This window comes from Eleutherodactylus coqui, chromosome 1, assembly GCF_035609145.1.
Source record: "Eleutherodactylus coqui strain aEleCoq1 chromosome 1, aEleCoq1.hap1, whole genome shotgun sequence".
Classification (NCBI taxonomy): Eukaryota; Metazoa; Chordata; class Amphibia; order Anura; family Eleutherodactylidae; genus Eleutherodactylus; species Eleutherodactylus coqui.
Window position 1 is genome coordinate 428,817,150 of NC_089837.1, and position 20,330 is coordinate 428,837,479.

Genomic DNA, 20,330 nt, shown 5'->3' on the forward strand with positions numbered 1-20,330 from the left:
GTGCTGCCATGCGGGCTCCGAAGCGGACTGTTTCCATTGAAGCATCCGCCAGAAACCCTGTTGCCATCCGTAGCAGAGGGATGTCACTTGCGAACTCCTCCCTAGGGGCTTTTTGGTCGACTAGGGCTGCGAATTGGTCCAACCAGATTGCCATGGAACGAGCCACGGAAGTGGCCGCGATGTTGGATTTCATGATCAGACCGGAGGTAGACCAGGCTTTACGCATGGTTGTGTCCACCTTATGGTCCAACGGGTCCTTTAAGTGGGACGTATCCTCAAAGGGTAATCCGGACTTTCTGGATACCATGGCAATTGCCGCATCGACTTTTGGTATCTTGTCCAAAAAGGACACCTCATCTCCCGGAAATAGAAGGCGTTCTTTGAATTCCCTAGGAATTAGCAGAGCCTGATCCACGCCCTCCCACTCATTTAGAATCAGCTGCTTGAGCGTGGCGTTTACGGGGAATGAAGATTTCCGTTGCGGGAGTAACCCCGCGAACATATCCTCCTGGACTGTGCGGGGTTGCTGCACGTCTTCCTCCACCTGCATGGTTCTGCGTACAGCTTTTAGCAGTTGATCCATGTCTGAGGTAGAGAAAAGATATTTTTTGTCCTCCTGCGTCACTTCCCCGTCAAAATCCATATTTTCCGCTATGTCGGAGTCGGACTCAGACACTGCCGGAACCGACCTGCGTGTAACCCCGGAAGGCCCAGGTTGGAGGTCCGAGAGGGAGGACTGCACTTCTTCCCGGACGACTGACCGAATTTCGGCCATAAGGGAAGTTTTTTCCTCCTGCATAACTTTTGCGGAACAGGTAGCACATAACGTTTTTGTGCAGGAGTCGTCGAGTTTGGTTAGACATACTGGACATTTTTTACTCCTTCGTCTAGCCTCCCTCGGTTTTTGAGTATCCCTGTCCTGTAAGACAAGGGAAACTCTGTTAGTCGGGAAGTGTATGTAGTGCAGGTGTAGGTTGGTCCACCGGACCACTTACAGTTTGGAGGGTCTCTGGGTCCTCTCTGGCCGACATCTTGCGTCTTGCAGGAACGCTTCCTGTACTTAGGATCGTTCCTTAGTGTGGGGAAACACCACCAGCTGATGCAGGGGCAGCAGATTTTTAAACTCGGCGCCGGCCGCGCCAGGCCACGCCCCTTCGCAGGCCACGCCCCCTTTGCGGAGCGTCTGATGTCACCGCGCTGTATTCCGCCGCCCTGGAGCGCTCCTGTCGGCCCTGGACCCGGAGATGGCGGCCGCCGCCTGAAATGGCGGCCGCAGTGGTGCCGGCAGCCCGTACTTGGACCCCGGCCCACGCAGTCCCCGGAAAGCGCCCAGATGGGGTCCTTCCCACTGGGGTTGCCGGGGCTGCCCGAAGAAAAACGCCGCCGCTTCGCCGGTAAGTTCTCCTCCGGCATGGGACAGCGTCGCTGGAGCTCTGCCGTTGCTGTCCTGAAGGGACAGGAAAAACACTGGTGTTGGTGGAGGGGAGGTTCTTTTTATACTCTGCCTCTTCCTGTCCCTTCAGGTCAGCAGGTGAGCAACCTCCAGCGTATGCTGTCATGATGTCATGGGGAAATGTATGTTTCCGACAAATTACTTCACAAATATATAATAAAAAATATATTACTGGAATGACATCACTGAATGGCTGTGATTGGTTCATCGAGCGCCGGCTCTGATTGGCTGAGCCAGTGGCACTCGTGATCCAATCACAGCACTCGTTTGCTGGATGCGAGGTATTCAAAGCCCCGTCACCAGGAAGACAGTGCTGTGTCAACGCTGAGGACACGGCAGCCTGCTGCAGCGCCAGAGGCCAGTGGGAGGGACCCAGACACTGTGGGATAGGTGAGTATAAGACCTCCACGAAAATAAGGCACTGTGCCTCTTTTGGGGCAAAAATGAATATAAGACAGTGTCTTATTTTCAGGAAAACACAGTACTTACGTAGACATGTAAGAAAAGTGTCACCTGCTGTTTTTATTCTGTTTGTATTTAGTCTCAAGCAGCTTGCCACACTGCCGGGGAGACCATCGTGTCGGGGACACAGACGCAGGCTGGGAGGTGAGTATTGCAGGTTTGTTGTTGTTTTTTTTTTTTACCTCACTCGAGTATAAGCCGAAAGGGGGTTTTCAGCCTAAAAAAATGTGCTGAAAAACTCGGCTTATACTCTAGTATATATGGTAATCATTTCTTTTTGCCCCTTAAAGCTAAAATAAATCTTAAAAACACAAACCCCAAAAAATTAACAGATACAGTGGTTTTTCAGGACTTAAATATTGATGACCAGTTCTTACAATAGATCATCAATATTGAATCAATGGGGTTTCAACTTCCGGCACTACAACCAATTAGATGCAAGTGCTGCGCCCTTTTCATTCCATACCTGGAACAGCACTGTATACTGTATAGCGGTGGTGTTTGGTAATGCAGCTCAATGCTAATCACCGGAATGGGGACTGAGCTGCAGACGGACCATGTGACCAATGAACATAAAGTCACAGGCCGAAGAGGTGGTTGCAGTGCTAGTCCGAGCATCACAGCCCCTTCAAACTGCCAATTGATGGTGGTGCTGGAAATTAGATCGCCACAAACCTGATGTTGATTTTTTTTTTTTTTTTGCACCAGATGGATTGCCTATTGCTTATACTACAGACTACAGTCCTGCACGCCAGAAAATCCTCACTCGGCTTAAATCCTCTGAATTGACTTCTAATACCAATATGGAGGCACCTGTAAGTTTTTCGCAGCATCGGCCGCTGCAAAATGCTTCCCCCCTCCCTTTTTTCCCCTGCTCCCATAGGTCTATGGGACCCGCCGGTGTATATTGGCCAAAATATAGTTCCACAACCATCTCCTTGCCCAACGTATATGCGTCGGCACGTATTTTGGTCGCGCATTTTTAATTTTTCACGGTTCCACGTTTTTACGCAACGTATATTTGCCTGAAAATTGTCATACACTATTACAGAGTCTGGTAAGTGTTGGAGTACAGCCCCCTCCCTAGAGACCAGCAAATGAGAGAAAAGATGCATACATAGCCTTGGCTGTGTGCATAATATATAGTGTTACTATCCTGCCTTATACAGACCTACAGTTGTATAACAAAGCTGTCATTAACTCTTCTCTACCAATAATGATATGACCAATAATGACTCCTTATCTTGTGGCAATCTCAACAGCAAAGCTGTGTCTGCATACTCAGCTTAAGGCTCTTTTACATGCAACAATTATTGCTCAAAAATCGTCCGAATGGCTGAAAATGAGCTATAGTGGTTACATGTAAACGCAGGTATTGTGCACTTGCTGCTTGAATAACGAATCTTAGCCTGCAGAAAATCCATCGTTCAGTCGCCTAGAGACTGAACAAATTGGTTCCATTTCAATGAATTTCGTGCAAAAGACGAAATTAAGATAACCGTGTACTGATTGTGTTTGCTTTGCATACATAATAAGTACACTGTGTACTCTGCATAGTATGTCATTTTCTGTCTTTCTGATATCTACTGACACACCAGAAGAGATATAGGTACCTTACCTTGGAACTGGAATATACTTGAGTTTCTTTGAATTGAGATCTGTAACTTCTAAGTATGAAGATGCATTTGGAGGAAGAGTATCTACAATGGAAAACAGAATGTTTAAATTAAGACCTATAGAAATTCACTATTGCAAGTTATTAAACATTTTGACCTCACTAATACAAAATACAAACTATTTTTCAGCAAAAAGAAATCTTATCAAGTAAAAAAAAGCAATTAATGTGGATGTAAAGTTATACAAGTGCAATAGGATCTTTGAGCTTTCTTGATGCACTATCAATGACTACTTCACATCACAGAAAAAGGAAGACTCTGCATGCTACTTTTTAATATAATCAATGTTATATGTCCTCTCCTCTTATATAAATGATAGATTTCAGAGTGATCGGTCTGTAGTTATGAAGCAGCTATGCAGCCACAGATGAAGATTCTTCAGCCACTGTCATTCATGGGACCATAATATGACTCGTGTTTGTTAATGGCAATGTAATGAAATGGAACATAGAAAACATATTCCCACAATGACACTAGGCCAAATTATAAGAACATTTAACTTATTTGAGTTTATAGATGCAGGATTTTTATTGAACCACGAACCCTAAAAGTACATAAAAAGAGAACTCTACTTTATTTTTAAAATATTGTTGGTTGCTGACACTCCTGGCTGTCAAATGGAATATAGCTCAGTAGACATTACAAAGTAATTACTTCCTGAAATTGAGGTTGAGACTAATTGTCCATGAAACGCGAGATATATTTGGAAATGTGTCAATCGGCAAACCCCAAGGTGCAGCAAATTTAGCAACCGAGCAGCTTATGTTTCATTTTAGCAATTTAAAATGTACCACTTTGTACACACGATATTCGAGAAAACATTATTGTCCAAAGGAAAAAGTAAAGGAATCCTTATTCCACCGCTGGGGAGCGGCAGCCATCTTTCTCTTTATCTGCCACTAGAGTGGAAGTGCTAGCAACATGTGAGACGTATATATTTTTTTGCCCTTATCATTGCCATGCAGCAGATATTTAGTTTCTCTTGCAACCACAGCATACATGCATCCCTATGCCTGGACAGATGTACTCATGTTCGATAAAGGGGCTTTTGCACATGTAGCCAAACTTTATTGTAAATATTAAAATATAAAAATCCGTAGATTCAGTAATGTATCACAAATAGGGGCAAACAAACATAGATACAAACTTTATGCCGTGGGGATAGAGGTGGAAACACTTGTGGGAGAGAGGGTAGAAAGTACCGCAGCCCTAGATTAGGGGCTGATGGTGAAATACGTCCCAGAATGAAATAAATGGGTTAAAAAACTAAGAATTCCAGACCCAATGCTTTTCTACCTGATGAGGTGTCATCAGGGATACAGTAAACAGTCTATATAAAGACTGGAAAGAGATTGGCCAAGTCAGTGAAAATGCCTTATGTCATCTCCAAAATTACCTTTTGTAATAAGACTTAATCGTAGATACAATATGGCAAACCAAAGCAGGAAAACTTTTGTGTATTTTTTTTCACCACACCATAAATAAACTGCTTGCATGTGTTATAAGGAATAATGTCTTTGCAGCATAAGCTGCTTCACAGTTAGTAAATGAGTCACACAACCAAAAATAATATGCCTCCTGCTTCTCGCATTCTTCACACACACTATGTGAAATGGATTTGTCACCGCACATTCACACTGTTCATGAAAATGCTAAATTAAGAAACGCTAAATGACACTGGATTCTTGTTTCAATAACCCGATTCTGATCATGAAGCTACAACGCTGCACACGGACTGTTTCTCCATATACGATTAGGCCTCCGGCACACTAGCATTTTTTTCATCTGCGGGCTACAAACGGATAAAATAAGAACCCGTATTATTATATGGTGCATCACATAGTACAGAGATTTTTTGCACGACGTAACCTGTCACAATGAGTGCAGTCCAATCAGCAGACGGCGTGTTGTAAAACAGGAGGAGCGGAGCAGGTTGATATATAGATTTATGGAGAAAGTCTCAGTAAAACCTGTGTTTTATTCATTTATAGCTCTGCTCATCCTGAGTTTAGGTGTCCAGTGGGCGGTCCTATGATGTGACTGGTTATAAAGAAGTGTACTGATTATGGAGAAGGCCGCCAATTACTACTGACACCACCACCCACTGGACCCCTAAGTACAGATAGTAATTAAATGAATTAATTTCTAGTTAAGCTGAATCTTTTTCCACAGAACTATATAGCAATCTGCTCTAAAACATGCTGCCTGTAAGTCCGACACCATGTTCAATGTGAGAGGCTCTCATTACATACAACGTGGCAATAGTGTTAAACGCTGAAACAACTTGCTACTCTGATATACTGTCAATGGGGTTTCCAATGAAATATATATCAGAACTAGAGCAAAAGAGATGAGGGGGAGTTTCCTACAGAAGATAACCCCTCCACTAGGCTTTTGTAATGGTTTTGAAAAATTTCCCATCCTATCTCTAAATGAAGACTTGCATCCATCGTAAGCCTCATCATATATGGTTGACAAAATAAGTGCAAGGACACAGCCGCTAATATACAGAATCACAGAACATACAACGTCTGGCCTTTATTCTTAGCTACAGCAAGTGTTTATGACTCTGCAGAAAGAAATATCCGAGGATATAAGGGACTAATGAGTCCAAATGTTGAACAACACGAGTCTTATGTCGCAAATGTCGTATTCTATGGTAAGAACATAAAACAACACATTGTGTGATGATGTATAGAAGGTTTGCTGCTTTAGGATTTGGAAATTTGCCATAACTGAGAGAACCATAAATTCTGTATTAATAATAGAGTTGAGCGAACATACTCTGCCGAGCTTGATGCTCGTTCGAGTATTCGCGTACTCGATGGTGCTCGTTACTCGAACCACCATCAAGCCGTGTTTGACCCCGCCCCCGTTTTTGGCTCCTTCCCACTGTGACGTGCCTGTTTTGGCCCCTCAACGCCGCGACGTAGCACGCGTCAATGGCAAATTTTTTGTCTGGCAGGAGAGGGTGAGGGTGAAGAGGGAGAGAGAGGGAAAGGGAGAGGGAGAGAGAGAGAGACCAAGAAAAAAAAAAGCTCAGGATCTGGCGTCCCACATACAAAAATGCTCGAGTCACCCATTGTAGTCAATGGGGTTCGTTACTCGAGTAGAGCTCTCGAATTTTACGAAAAGATGGACTCGAATACATGGACCCGAGCATTTGGGTGCTCGCTCATCTCTTAATAATAATTTCCAAGGAAAACGTTTGGTCGTCTGTCCTTAAGCTATAGCACTTTTGGTTTATATAGCAAACCTACATTTGATCTGACCATGGAAAAACCAATTAGGGTGTAAGTTGTGACTTGGCTAAATATTGATGCTGTGGCAGTACCTGAAAATAAGAAAATCTGCCAGTGAATCTAAAGCAATTCTGCAGCCTGTGAAAATCCAACCTAGCATGTTAGAATGCATCTCTAAACTAGAGGGGGAAGGGCCTCTGGCTGAATGGTAAGCCTGACAGTGTGGCGGTAGTCTGTGACCCAGGACACCCTTCGTCCTCCAGTCTACAGATGCATTCTCCTATCCTTGGACAATACTTTATCATAGCACAAAGTGTGTGCGTGTGTATGTACATATACACGCACCACACATATATATACATATATACTGTATGTGTTTTATGACTGGTTACGCAAAGCAAAAGTTAGTTAATACTCAAATTTAGACAATTAGTATTAATTTGCAATGCCTTATATGGGGACAGAATACACCCATTACATAATATTGTAAAGTAAATCCAGCAGTACCTAAAATACAAATCTACATTTCCCTCTTCAATTATATTCTGCTTGGCATGTAAAAAAAAGATGCTTCAACGCACCAAGCTCAAAGGGGTTTACTCAGATTTTAAAAGAAAAAATAAATCTGATTTTTTATAGTTCAGGTGTTGCTGGATTTTTTTCTGCAATATTTTGGAAGTATGAAAGACTCGCACACCCTCCTTTATCTGCCTGGAAGCCAATGCAAATGGTGAGGATATCCGTTTGGGTATATCAATGGTGAAATGGCTTTTTTTCCATTGCCCCAGCAAATAAAATTAAAAAAGATTATTCAGTACATTATGAGTACCCAAAATTGATTTGTATAAAAGCTAGAAGTCAACCCATTTTTAGGGATGTGGCCTAAAGTGTGATGTGAGCAGCAGAGACACACCGGGAGAGGTCCCACGTGTTATGCTAGCTTGGTTTATTCCACTGTTTATAACTTTGCTGTGCGGTCAGCTTTTCTGGTCCCTGGGCCTTTAGTTGCGCTGCATTATGGTTCCTGTTGCTGGTGAGCAAAAAAGCAGAGAGGCAGTAATAGCTGAGGCTGGTTTGCTGTGAGGCTTGTCTATTGTTTAACCTGGTTGCGATGACGAAGAGTAAAGAAGCCAGCTCTTCATGATGGCGCTCATGCACAGGTTTCTGCAAACACTACTATGAATAATTTGCACCGTGAGGCTGCCCTTGTAATATTGGAGGCAATAGTGAACATTTAGCAGAATGCACATAACACCTTGCCCATTCTGATCGCTTTACTGAGAAATGCCTCAATGCTCATTTAACTCCTACAACCACAGTAAGAAATGCTCATGAAATATCTGCAATTGTATTTGCCTCCTCTGATGGCACTTTTAATTCTTTATCTCACTCCGTAATTGAGAAGGGTAAGCATGGCCCTGTTTTGTATGCTTCATCTGCCTCTGCAAACATTATTATCCAGACTATTTCAACACAAGCTAGTGGTGTGGATACGCAACATGATACATCCGAAAGATGATGGATTTATAAAACATGATTTGCAGAAAGTTACTGAAAGATTGTCCAAAGTAGAGACACGTATTAATGAAAAGAAAGAAAAAAATGTTCCTATGCAGGAAACAATTAATAAATGTGAGCAGTCTATCTGTACTTTGCAATATAAATTAGATGATCTGGAAAATGAACTAAGGAGAAATTATTTGAAACTGTTGGGGGTTCCAGAAAAGGTGGAAGGATTATATGAGAGATAATTTTTTGAGGGATGGCTAAAACCAGTTGTTGGGGAAGATACTTTGTCAGCTTTCATTGCTTTGGAAAGGGCTCACAGTGTTCTTGCTAAACTACCGCAGCTTGGTGCCATACCGAGAACTGTTCTGATAAAACGTCTGCATTAGAGTTGAGCGAACATACTCTGCCGAGCTTGATGCTCATTCGAGTATTAGCATACTCGATGGTGCTCGTTACTCAAACCCCACCCAAGTTTTTGGCTCCTCCCCACTGTGACGTGCCTGTTTTGGCCCCTCCGCGACGCAGCGCGCACATCAACTGCAAATTTTTGGGCTGGCTGGCTGGGGAGAGAGGGAGAGAGGGAGAGAGAGAGAGGGAGAGAGAAGACCGAGAGAGAGAGGAGACCGAGAGAGAGAGAGAGACCCCCCCCCCCAAAAAAGCTCGGGACCCGGCGGCCCACATACAAAAATGCTCGAGTCTCCCATTGTAGTCAATGGGGTTCGTTACTCGAGTAGAGCTCTCGAATTTTACGAAAAGCTCGACTCGAATAACGCGGACCCGAGCATTTGGGTGCTCGCTCATCTCTAGTCTGCATCTGTTGGGTGTTCTGGAGCTATGAAGGGTGTAATATCTTGTTTATATAGACAGATGCTTTCTTATTATTTATAGCATTTTCTAATAAAAGAAAAATGGGAAAAAGATTTAGGCCATTTTATCAAAAATAAATGTGCAGCAGTGTTGAGCATGATTCCAATGATATCTCTATCTGAAAGTCAACAAGTATCACAATTATATTTAGTGCTTGGAGTTTATTGTACTCCAATAAAGTTTTTTAACATGAGTATTAGGGGCTGGGATTGTGTAAAATTGTATGAATTTTGGAATGGGGTACTAGATGTAATTAAAAAAAATAATGTCTTGTCGACATTGATTTTAATCCCAGAATTTGTATATTGGGTATTGTTGATGGGCACACTCTTTTGTATCAGGCACAGAAGCTGATTACTGTCTGTTGGATGCAGCCTGTATCCCTCAACAGCAGGAGATTTTGTTGCAAAGATAAGAGAGGTTATATCCCTGGAAAGAGGAATATGAATTAAAAAAAAAAAGCTGACTAATTCATGAAATTGAATAATTTCAATAAAAATGATTTAAAAAAAGAACTCAACCCGCAACATACCACATCTCCTATAGGTACACTGACAAAAAAAAATTAAAAAAGGTATAATCACTGTAACACAAAAGGGCAAATGATTTACTGCTCTTAAAGGGGTTGTCCCACGGCAGCAAGTGGGGTTATACACTTCTGTATGGCCATATTAATGCACTTTGTAATGTACATTGTGCATTAATTATGAGCCATACAGAAGTTATCAAAAGTTATTCACTTACCTGTTCCGTTGCTGGCGTCCTCGTCTCCATGGTTTTCGCCGTCTAATGGCCAAATTAGACGCGCTTGCGCAGTCCGGGTCTTCTTCTTTTCTCAATGGGGCTCCGTGTAGCTCCGCCCCGTCACATGCCGATTCCAGCCAATCAGGAGGCTGGAATCGGCAATGGACCGCACAGAAGCCCTGCGGTCCACCGAGGGAGAAGATGCCGGCGGCCATCTTCAGCAGGTAAGTAAGAAGTCACCGGAGCGCGGGGATTCAGGTAAGCGCTGTCCGGTGTTCTTTTTTAACCCCTGCATCGGGGTTGTCTCGCGCCGAACGGGGGGGGGGGGGGGGGGTTGAAAAAAAACAAACCCCGTTTCGGCGCGGGACAACCCCTTTAAGGCTAAAATTAGTTATGTCACTAAGGGCTTAAAAATGCATTTCAGTCAACTGAGTTCTGCACCAAATATATTTACATGAGACATAAATTCAAAGTCTACACAGAAAGTGATAATTTCAGGACGATTTTTCAATTTTAACATGACTGCTGGAGGGGTTAAATAACACAGTGGAGGAAGGGTCAGCACAGACATAGTAAATACTGAAAGGTACAAACTGATACCATAGCCACTATGACATCTTTATTTGTGGGACTCACTTCTGCGAGTGATGAAAATGAGTGCTCAGTACACCCCAGCTTTATGAGTGATGAGATGAGATGAGCTCCTTCAGCACGACAAGCTTTTCTGATCTCTGATGAAGCTATCAGACGCTTGTCACGTACTCATCCGGGATTAGCTCAGCCTGACAGTGTAAATTAAGAACAGTTGAATTGAGGATCATATCACCCCAGCTCATCTCTGTCCTGTGGTCCGTTTTCATTACTAAATCACCATACAGGTTTATAAAAGCAAGCCTCATTTCATATGTGCAACATCCCCATAGTTTTATCAGTTACAGACTGGACCTAGACTTGTGACATTTTCAAGTAAAGACAGCCCATAAGTTTTTTTTCCATGCAAAAAGAATTATACTTAAAAGGGGTGCTCAGATTGTTGCAACCCCCCCAATCCTTAGAATTAAGAGATTGCAGCACTAGTTAAGCACTACGGCTCCACCACTGATTTTTACCTATACTGGAGCTTCCTATTTAGACTCAGGGTCTTGTCTTCACTATGGGGGCTATCATTGTAAGATCATATTACACCACTATAACACTCATACTGATAACAGGAGCAGAACAGCAAGCCGAGAGCAGGCAGCTAATCAATTTTTCTGTGTGACCATTAACAACTGAATCATTCAGTTCTGCTGATAGTATATGGCATCTACATCCTTGACTGCTTGTGTATGAAAACCAATACACACATATTTTACTGAGTCCCAGCAGAAAAATTATGCACTTATCTATTTTTTTGCATTGCATTTTCCTTCTCATGCATTTAGAAAGCCTCGTACTTGATTGTAGGTTCTGTTACATTTTAATCTCTGGCTGTGGTTGTTCCCAGCACTCTCATGAACTGCCCCTTCCCTCCCTGAAGATTAAGGCTTTTTTTATTTTCTTGAAACGCTAAGGTGCCTTTTCGCACATGTGAGCGTTTTTACTGTTTTGAGGATATATTCCAATAAAGATTTATTTTTTACGAGAAGTGCTGCAGGTAACAAAAGACTATTTGTGATTTAGAGTAGTGGACTTTTGGAGTCAATGAGATAGATAGTTGTTGGTCCTAAGGGAACACAAAATAGCTAGTGGGTCATATACATTAAGACATGGGAAATATATGATGCATGGAAGAAAATCCACATTCATGGAAGTATGGCCAGAGATCAAGGACAAAAGTTTTCAGCAATATGAACCCAGAGCTTACTTTTTTTCCCCTGAGTTAACAGTACAATAAAAGTCAAACATGCATACATGTTATGGCTATGAGTAGAACAGTAGTTTGTGCACACTGATGGGAGAAACATAACTCAAAGATAGAGGAGGGGAAACAAGAGAAGGGGGTGGGGGATTAAGTGGAAGGAACAGGGGGGTAGGGAATAGGGGATAGGACACATCTGAGAACAGTGTGGGGGGACACCAAAAGGTAATCAGTTCTGAGGCACTGTAAAGTAAGACCACAGAATAACAAAGGATACCATGAGTCTGAAAATGTAGCCACCTTGAACCAGACCACCCCCATCTCCCCTCCATACACCACGCTAACTTTGTGAGTTGAATGCGACCAATTTTGGTAATTTATGGTAAATGTATGTGAGGTGTTGTTGGGAGTAAAAAGGCGCTAATCACCTGAGCAGTCGGAACCTAGAGCTTACTTTGGGGATTATTAAAAATGTCAAGAAGAGGTCATTCCGATGATCTTTGATATCATTAGCTGCATATTACATTACAGTGGAAGGTTTCTTTAACGTGTCCATTAAACTTTTCACAGTATCATATAACCTCTTCAGTCTTTTTGTTGCACTGCAGACAAGTATACCTAATAAACAGTCAAGACTATTGGAAATATTGACAGCCTTACCCTTGGGATAGATTTCTTTTAGAGGCACATCTGCAGAAGACACAGCTCTGACCACTTGGTTAGCCGCTAATAAATTCACAACATTGGTTCTCTTTATATTTGCAAATTTGGTTGGCTGAAAAAACTGATCACTGGGAGAACCTGATTGTTTGCCCAGAGGATTGTTTCTCTTCCAGCTGTAAACTTCACTAGGAGACTAAAATAAACAAAGACAGGTTTTACTATTCCCACCATGTAAAGTAGCATAATAAGGTAATGGTTTTCATTAGACATGTGCAAAATTAGTTGTAGCAATAAGAATATCATACACTGGTCAGAGCTTTGATAAAAGCTGAAGTAACCCCATTTACAAGAAGCATGATAAGATTTATAGATAGAACTTGCACCACTGGATTTTTGTGGCCACAGTAAATCAAGCATGCTGGCCGTAGTTGAGGGGCATCCTAGGATAGGCATTTTTTTAATGCAAATGTGTATTACAAATTCATTACACAGGGTTATTACAAATTATTTTCCCGATGTGAAACCCCTATAACTCACTCCCAGATACATTATATATCTATCTATCAACGGAAAAGTTTTGTAGGACAACATCAAAAATGTTTTCCACATTAGAGGTGTTCAAAGTGAGCTCCCTTTGTGACTTGACACATATCAAGCCTGTGGTCAACTTCCTGCCATATACGTTATAGCGTATCATGATTGACTGATGCAATGGCTTCTGGAATGTGTACTTGCAGATCATGCATGGTGGGTGGTAAGGGTTGCATGTAGGCTCTTATCTTTAAACATTCCCCAGGAGAAAAAAATCATCCCAAGGCACAAGGAACATGGAGGCCAAGGAAGAATTTCCCTATCGTCACAACCTGGACGGCCCATCCATCTGTTTAGTAGTCACCTATCAAGCTAATTTCTGACTTCATTGTGAGAATGGGGGAGTACCCCATCCTGTTGGAAGATGAAACCTGGGATTTCCTGTTTCCACTGCGGCAGAAGCCATATCTGTAGCTTGTCCAAGTATGAAATGACCGGGATTGTTTCTGCACGTTTAGCACAAAAACACAATCACCTTTAGGGAATTTGGGATGGGGAGGGGGTGGGAGGCGCGCATATGCTCCATGTAGACATGTGGGTTTACCCTTCCCCAGATTATGAAATGATGTATGTTAACTGTGCCCAAAAGGTGGCTTCATCACTAAAGATTCCATGAAACCATCGGTTGTACTCTCGCAGAAATTCTCTGTTTGCTCTGATGGTGGACTTCTAATGAATTCATGTGAAGCTTGCACAGACATGCTCCAATATTACCACACTTACTGGTGGCCGGCTTATTCAAAACGTGGTTTAAATGTGGTATGTCATTATACACTAACAGGTTGGTGATGTGAAAATCAAGGACATAAAACGCTCTCCCTGTCTTTGTTGGCAGTTGTCTCATATTTCCCAGTGGTAGAATAAAACGTTTTGGGCCTTAGTCATCAAAACTGTCCAACAGCAAGACTGTCCTTATTGCCCATAGCACCCAATCACAGCACTGCTCTCATTTTACCTCAGCAGCTTAAGAAATGAAAGCTATGATGTTGTTGGCTGCTACGGGCAGCAAGGACAGTCTTACTCTTAGTTAGTATTGCTAAATGAAAGTTTTTGAGTTTCCGTTTCAATTAATATCAAATTTATGTATTAGATTTATAACGTGAGTTATGATTGTTTCAAATCGGGAAGATCATTTGCAAAAACTCTGTACAGCTCTCTGATATTACAAATGCTTTTAAAATAAAACTATTTTCCATGTAAATGCAAGAACAAGTGGGGCTACTATAACAATAAATGAGAATACAACAAGTCTTTGCCTTTTACTGTATGTATAAAATAATCTTAGATGGCTTTTCATGTAGCTATGGCAATAGCTGTTTGCTCCTCCTAATTAGTGTTGGCACACAATGGAAATTATTTTGTATTGGCTACTATATGACTATAAAGTAATTGAAGGACTATCTCTATCTTACTCATTTATGGCATATCCATTTGCTATACTGTATACAGTGCATATACTATATCACAGTGAGATGGCTGCACTTGTGCATAGCACTTTCCACTGATCTCTATGGGAGTTACGGTAAGGGCTACAGTAGCTCAGGTCCCTTTTGCTCTGTAACTGCATTTTGAACATGGCAGGGTCCCTTTAACCCTTTCCAATCCACTGTCTGACATCTAAAGACATTCCGATTGAAGGCTGTACAGCTCCGATGTTGGAAGATGTCCGGCAGGGTATTCATACTGTAGATTACTGGCCGCTCTGTTGTCGGGGGCCTCTCCAGCATGTCCCATACTGCAGTGCTGGCTCTAGCCAGCAGATGGCGCCATTGTATAATGGCAGAAAGAGAGAGCCCCCTAGGAAACCCTGAATCCAAAATTGGATTGCAAAAGGTTAAATTAATTGTCTGGCGGGTATATTTTGTTTTAAAGACACAATGGTTGCTTAGAAAATAATAAAAGGCTTAATCAAATGTTGCGAGGCCCCGCCGTTTCATTCCACCCAGTCTGTGCTTACTTCTGTTTTGAGTGGTCACATCATCTAAGCATGTGATCACTGACCTCTACATGGTACTGCCGAGGGCAATAATCAGTCATGCATTTCGACGATTACATGACTACTAGACCCAGAAGTGAGAGGAGATCAGGCGGTAACCAGAGCAATGGGGGTACATAATAAGCAAGTTTGTCTATATTATTTTGGCTATTGCATTTTTGTTTTAAAAAAATGGACTCACGTGACAAATATTTGGATATTATGTATTCATTAGATATATGTAACATATTTCTACAGTAAAATGGGGCTCCATTTTTTTGTAGTAGTCTATGAATTTTGTCTACAAAGAAAATGGAGCAATTACAGACTTTATAAATGAATATACAAAGCAACCTCTGGAGAGCACACAAATGCAAAAGCCATGCAAAGTTGACTTCCATAGCCCCTACCATTAAGTCAGGAAACCCTACTACTATCGAGGCATAGGTCTTTGCATCCAAAAAGATCCTATTAGGAGAGGTGATCTTCTGGTCAATCGCCGCACTCAGGTTCTCAGGGGGCAGCTGACCACTGGAAATGGCTTGCAGATTGCTGGGCTCCAAACCTGGGAAAAAATAAAAATAGGTAAATTCTGCTCTTTGATTACTCACTAATTTATATAAAGTGCACTATATGAACAGTTTTTTAATTTCTATTTATACATTTATAGAGAAATTAAATGAACAAGCAGAATTGAAAATTGCAAATTGGTAGCATCGAAGATTTATATTTAACCCCTTAGTGACGAAGCCTGTTTGCGCCTTAGTGACGGAGCCAAATTTTAGAAATCTGACATGCGTCGTTCAACGTAGCATAACTCCATAAAGGCTTTACATATCCAAGTGATTCTGACATTGTTTTTTCGCCACATGTTGTACTTCATTTAGGTTGTAAAAAGAGACTAATATAATTTGTGTATATTTATTAAAAGTACCAATATTGGAAAAATTTTGAAAAAATTGTCATTTTTTCACATTTTCAACCGTAATAGCTCAAATATGTCCAAACATACTGTACAAATTTTTGATAAGATATATATTTCCATCTGTTTACTTTATTCTGAATGCACACTTGTTTTTTTTAACCATTTAGAGGACATACAAATTTAACATTACTTTTCAGCATTTTGAGGAACACTTTGCTTTCCTGCACCAAACCAAGTTTGCAAAGGCTCATAAGTGTCACAATAATAGATCCCCCCCAAATGAACCCATTTTAAAAACTACACCCCTTAATGTATTCACTGAGGGGTGTCATGAGTATTTTGACCCCACCAGTTTTTTTCAGGAATTAATTCAATTTAGAGGAGAAAAAATAAAATTTCATATTTTTGCAAATATGTCATTTTAAAGACATATTTTTTTCCTATAGAGCCCATGAAAATGAGGATTTACACACCAAAATGGATACCCCCGTTTCTCCCGTGTTCAGAAACATACCCATTGTGGCCCTAATCTTATGTCTGGATGCACAACGGGACCCAAAATGAAAGGAGTAGTCGGTGTCTTTCAGAACATAAATTTTGCTTGAAGGCGTTTTAGGCCCCATAGCACTTTTGTAGGGCTCTTGAGCGGCCAAAACCAAAGAGAGCCCCCACCAGTGACCCCATTTTGAAAACTAGACCCCTTAACGAATTTATCTAGGGGTGTACTGCCCATTTTGACCCCACAGTTTTTGAATGAATTCAAGCCAAGCAAAAGGAAAAAATTGTGATTTTCGTTTTTTTGTCAATTCTGTCATTTTAAAAACAGCTTTTTTTCTACAGCACACACATGAATGGAGCCTTGCACCCCAAAATGGATACCCCTGTTTCTCCCGTGTTCAGAGACATACCCATTGTGGCCCTAATCTTATGTCTGGATGCACAACGGGGACCAAAACCAAAGGAGTAGTCGGTGGTTTTCAGAACATAAATTTTCCTTGAAGGCGTTTTAGGCCCCATAGCACATTTGTAGAGCTCTTGAGCGGCCCAAATCAAAGAGAACCCCCACAAGTAACCCCATTTTGAAAACTAGACCCCTTAACGAATTTATCTAGGGGTGTACTGCCCATTTTGACCCCACAGTTTTTGAATGAATTCAAGCAAAAGCAAAAGGAAAAAATTGTGATTTTTGTTTTTTTGTCAATTCTGTCATATTAAAAACAGCTTTTTTTGTACAGCACACACATGAATGAAGCCTTGCCCCCCAAAATGGATACCCCCGCTTCTCCCGTGTTCAGAAACATACCCGTTGTGGCCCAAATTTTATGTTTGGATGCACAACAGGACCCAAATTGAAATGAGTAGTCGGTGTCTTTCAGAACATAAATTTTGCTTGAAGGCGTTTTAGGCCCCATAGCACATTTGTAGAGCTCTTGAGTGGCCAAAACCAAAGAGAACCCCCACAAATGACCCCATTTTGAAAACTAGACCCCTTAACGAATTTATCTAGGGGTGTACTGCCCATTTTGACACCACAGTTTTTGAAAGAATTGAAGCAAAGCAAAAGGAAAAAATTGTGATTTTCGTTTTTTTGTCAATTCTGTCATTTTAAAAACTGCTTTTTTTGTACAGCACACACATGAATGAAGACTTGCACCCCAAAATAGATACCCCAGTTTGTCCCGTGTTCAGAAACATACCTACTGTGGCCCTAATCTTTTGTCTGGATGCACAACGGGGCCCAAAATGAAAGGAGTAATCGGTGGCTTTCAGAACAGAAATTTAGCATGAAGGTGATTTAGGCCCCATAGCACACATGTAGAGTTCCTGAGCGCCCAAAACGACAGAGAACCCCCACAAATGACCCCATTTTGAAAACTAGACCCCCTAACGAATTTATCTAGGGGTGTACTGTGTATTTTTACACTACAATTTTTGAATAAATCTAAGCAAAGCAGTAGGAGAAAAATTACAATTTTCATTATTTCGGCAGTTGTATCAATTTAAAAACAGTTTTTTTTGTACAGCACACATAGGAATGAAGACTTTCACCCCAAAATGGATACCCCCGTTTGTCCCGTGTTCAGAACCATAACCCTTGTAACCCTAATCTACTTAAAGGACACATGGCTAGGCCTATAATGGATGGAGCACCCGTTGGATTTCAGGGTACAACGGTATAAATTCCAGGCCCCATTGCCCACTTATAGAGCCATTGAGCGTCCAAAACGATAAAACCTCCCCACAAATGACCCCATTTTAAAAACTAGACCCCTTAACAAATTCATCTAGGGGTGTATTGCGTATTTTGACCCCACAGTATTTGAATAAATCTAAGCAAAGCAGAAGGAAAAAATTACGATTTTCATTTTTTTGGCAATCTTGTCAATTTAAAAACAGTTTTTTTTGTACAGTGTACATAGGAATGAAGACGTTCACCCCAAAATGGATACCCCCGTTTGTCCTGTGTTCAGAAACATACCCATTGTGGCCCTAATCTACTTACAGGAAACATGGCAAGGCCTATAATGGAGGGAACACCCGTTGGATTGCAGGGCACAACTGAATACATTCCAGGCCCCATTGCCCACTTGTACGGAATAAAAATTGACACCTTAAAAAAATATCCCCACCCACCCACCCCTACCGCTCCGCCCTTTTCGGCGTTACCCAAATCTTAGATAAAAGTAATAATGTGAACTGTGTAATATTTCCAAAGACAAGGGTAATTACGGAGGCTGGTTGGGATGGGTACATGGGGCTATAAAACCGTGTATCCCCCCTCCTCTGATGCTTTTGGGGGGCATTTCTTGACCTCAGTAGCGGGTATGGGGTGTAAAAAGTGGCGCTCTGTGAGTCTCCGTAAGCTTAATGAGATGCGGCGGTCTCACACAGAAGGCGCTCAACAAGCTGCTCCTGGAACTGCAGGAAGGCAGGCGTTCCCGGGGCTTCTTGTAAATTGCGTATTACAGGTAGCTGTCTGAATAACGCCGGGCTCACATGGCTGTAGGTGGAATCTGCTTGCGGAGGCCCGCAGAGGATCCCAGCTGTGAGCCCGGCTGTGACCCTGCGTACGGCTGCGTAATGTACTGCGCATAATTGCCTACTCACACAGGCGGTCATACGCAGTATATATATTTTTTTTAGTTTGTATTTTCCGCACCGTCGCTTAGCGATGACGCGGGTACCAGCAGCCCGTATACAAGGTAGTTGCGTATGGGCTGCGAGTATATCCATGACCATGGAGCACAATGGGCTCTATGTTGCGGATATCCGCGGTAAAATAGAACCTGCTGCGTTCTCTTTTCTGCGAGTGGATTACGCAATTCCGACCCACTAATGTGAGCGGAATTGGGTAATCCAGTGCGATTGATCTGCGTATTACCGCGGATCAGAAGCATGCGGAATCCGTAATTCCTATCCGGTCATGTGAGACCGACCTAAGGTAGATCGCTACCTTTTTTTCACGTGACCGGGGACCGCCCAACGAGGCCACCCGTCACTGCTCCAGGCTCTCGGCGACCGTTGGTCGCTGGGAGCAAGGAGATTTTAAATTTCCTGGGCTCCCCGACTCCTGCGCATGTGTCCGATGTTTTGCCGGCGGTCGCATGCGCAGAATCCGGGAACGTTCACGGAAGAAGATTGTGTCGGGGCGCAAATACGGAGGCCTCCGGCAAAAAGTTTCATCTCCTCTCACCGATCGCATCAGTGAGGGGAGATGAACCTTCACCTTTTTTTTACTTTTACGTGATTGCCATTATCCATTGGATAACGGCGAACACGTGATCAGGAACCACTCACCGCGGCCCCCCGTGAAATCTCCAGGCTCTCGGCTAAGTTTTGTAGCCAGGAGCAGGGAGATTTTAAATTACCACGGCTTTTGCGCATGCACCTGCCATATTGGCGACGGGCGCGTGCGCAGAAGCTGGGGTAAGGTCCGCGGATAAATCCGCGGGCCTTAGGTACGTCATTTCATCCTCCCTCACGGATATGATCCGTGGGGGAGATGAAACGCAAGTTTTTTAAACTTTTTTAAACTTTTTTTATTTAACTTTTTGCACTTTTTTTTTTACTTTTTACCCCTTTTTTTATTTTTATTTTTTAACTTTTTGCACTTTTTTTTTTACTTTACATGATCACTGTCATCCATTGGATGACAGTGATCATGTCCCCAGTGACATCCCTCTGCTCTTGGCTACACATGGCAGCCAAGAGCAGAGGGATTTTGAATTTCCCGGGGCTCGAGCCCCTCTGTGCACGAGCCCGATGTCAATCATCGGGCGTGCATGCGCAGACCGGGATTTCGGGTCCCGGGACATCGGGACATTGCAGAGGACCGGGGGTGAGTATTTTCACCTCCCCTCATGGATCCGATCCATGAGGGGA

The 20,330-nt window shown here is 42.4% G+C and overlaps 1 protein-coding gene across 1 annotated transcript in view; it reads right to left on the minus strand.

The window, feature by feature from the left end:
• Positions 1-20,330, minus strand: part of VWA8 (von Willebrand factor A domain containing 8) — a 292,087-nt gene that overhangs the window by 91,657 nt on the left and 180,100 nt on the right. The window contains exons 35-37 of the mRNA XM_066581651.1: positions 15,433-15,587; positions 12,454-12,649; positions 3,534-3,615 (exon numbers count right to left, since the gene is read on the minus strand). Coding sequence (XP_066437748.1) covers positions 3,534-3,615; positions 12,454-12,649; positions 15,433-15,587 — 433 coding nt within the window. The remainder of the gene's footprint in view (positions 1-3,533; positions 3,616-12,453; positions 12,650-15,432; positions 15,588-20,330) is intronic.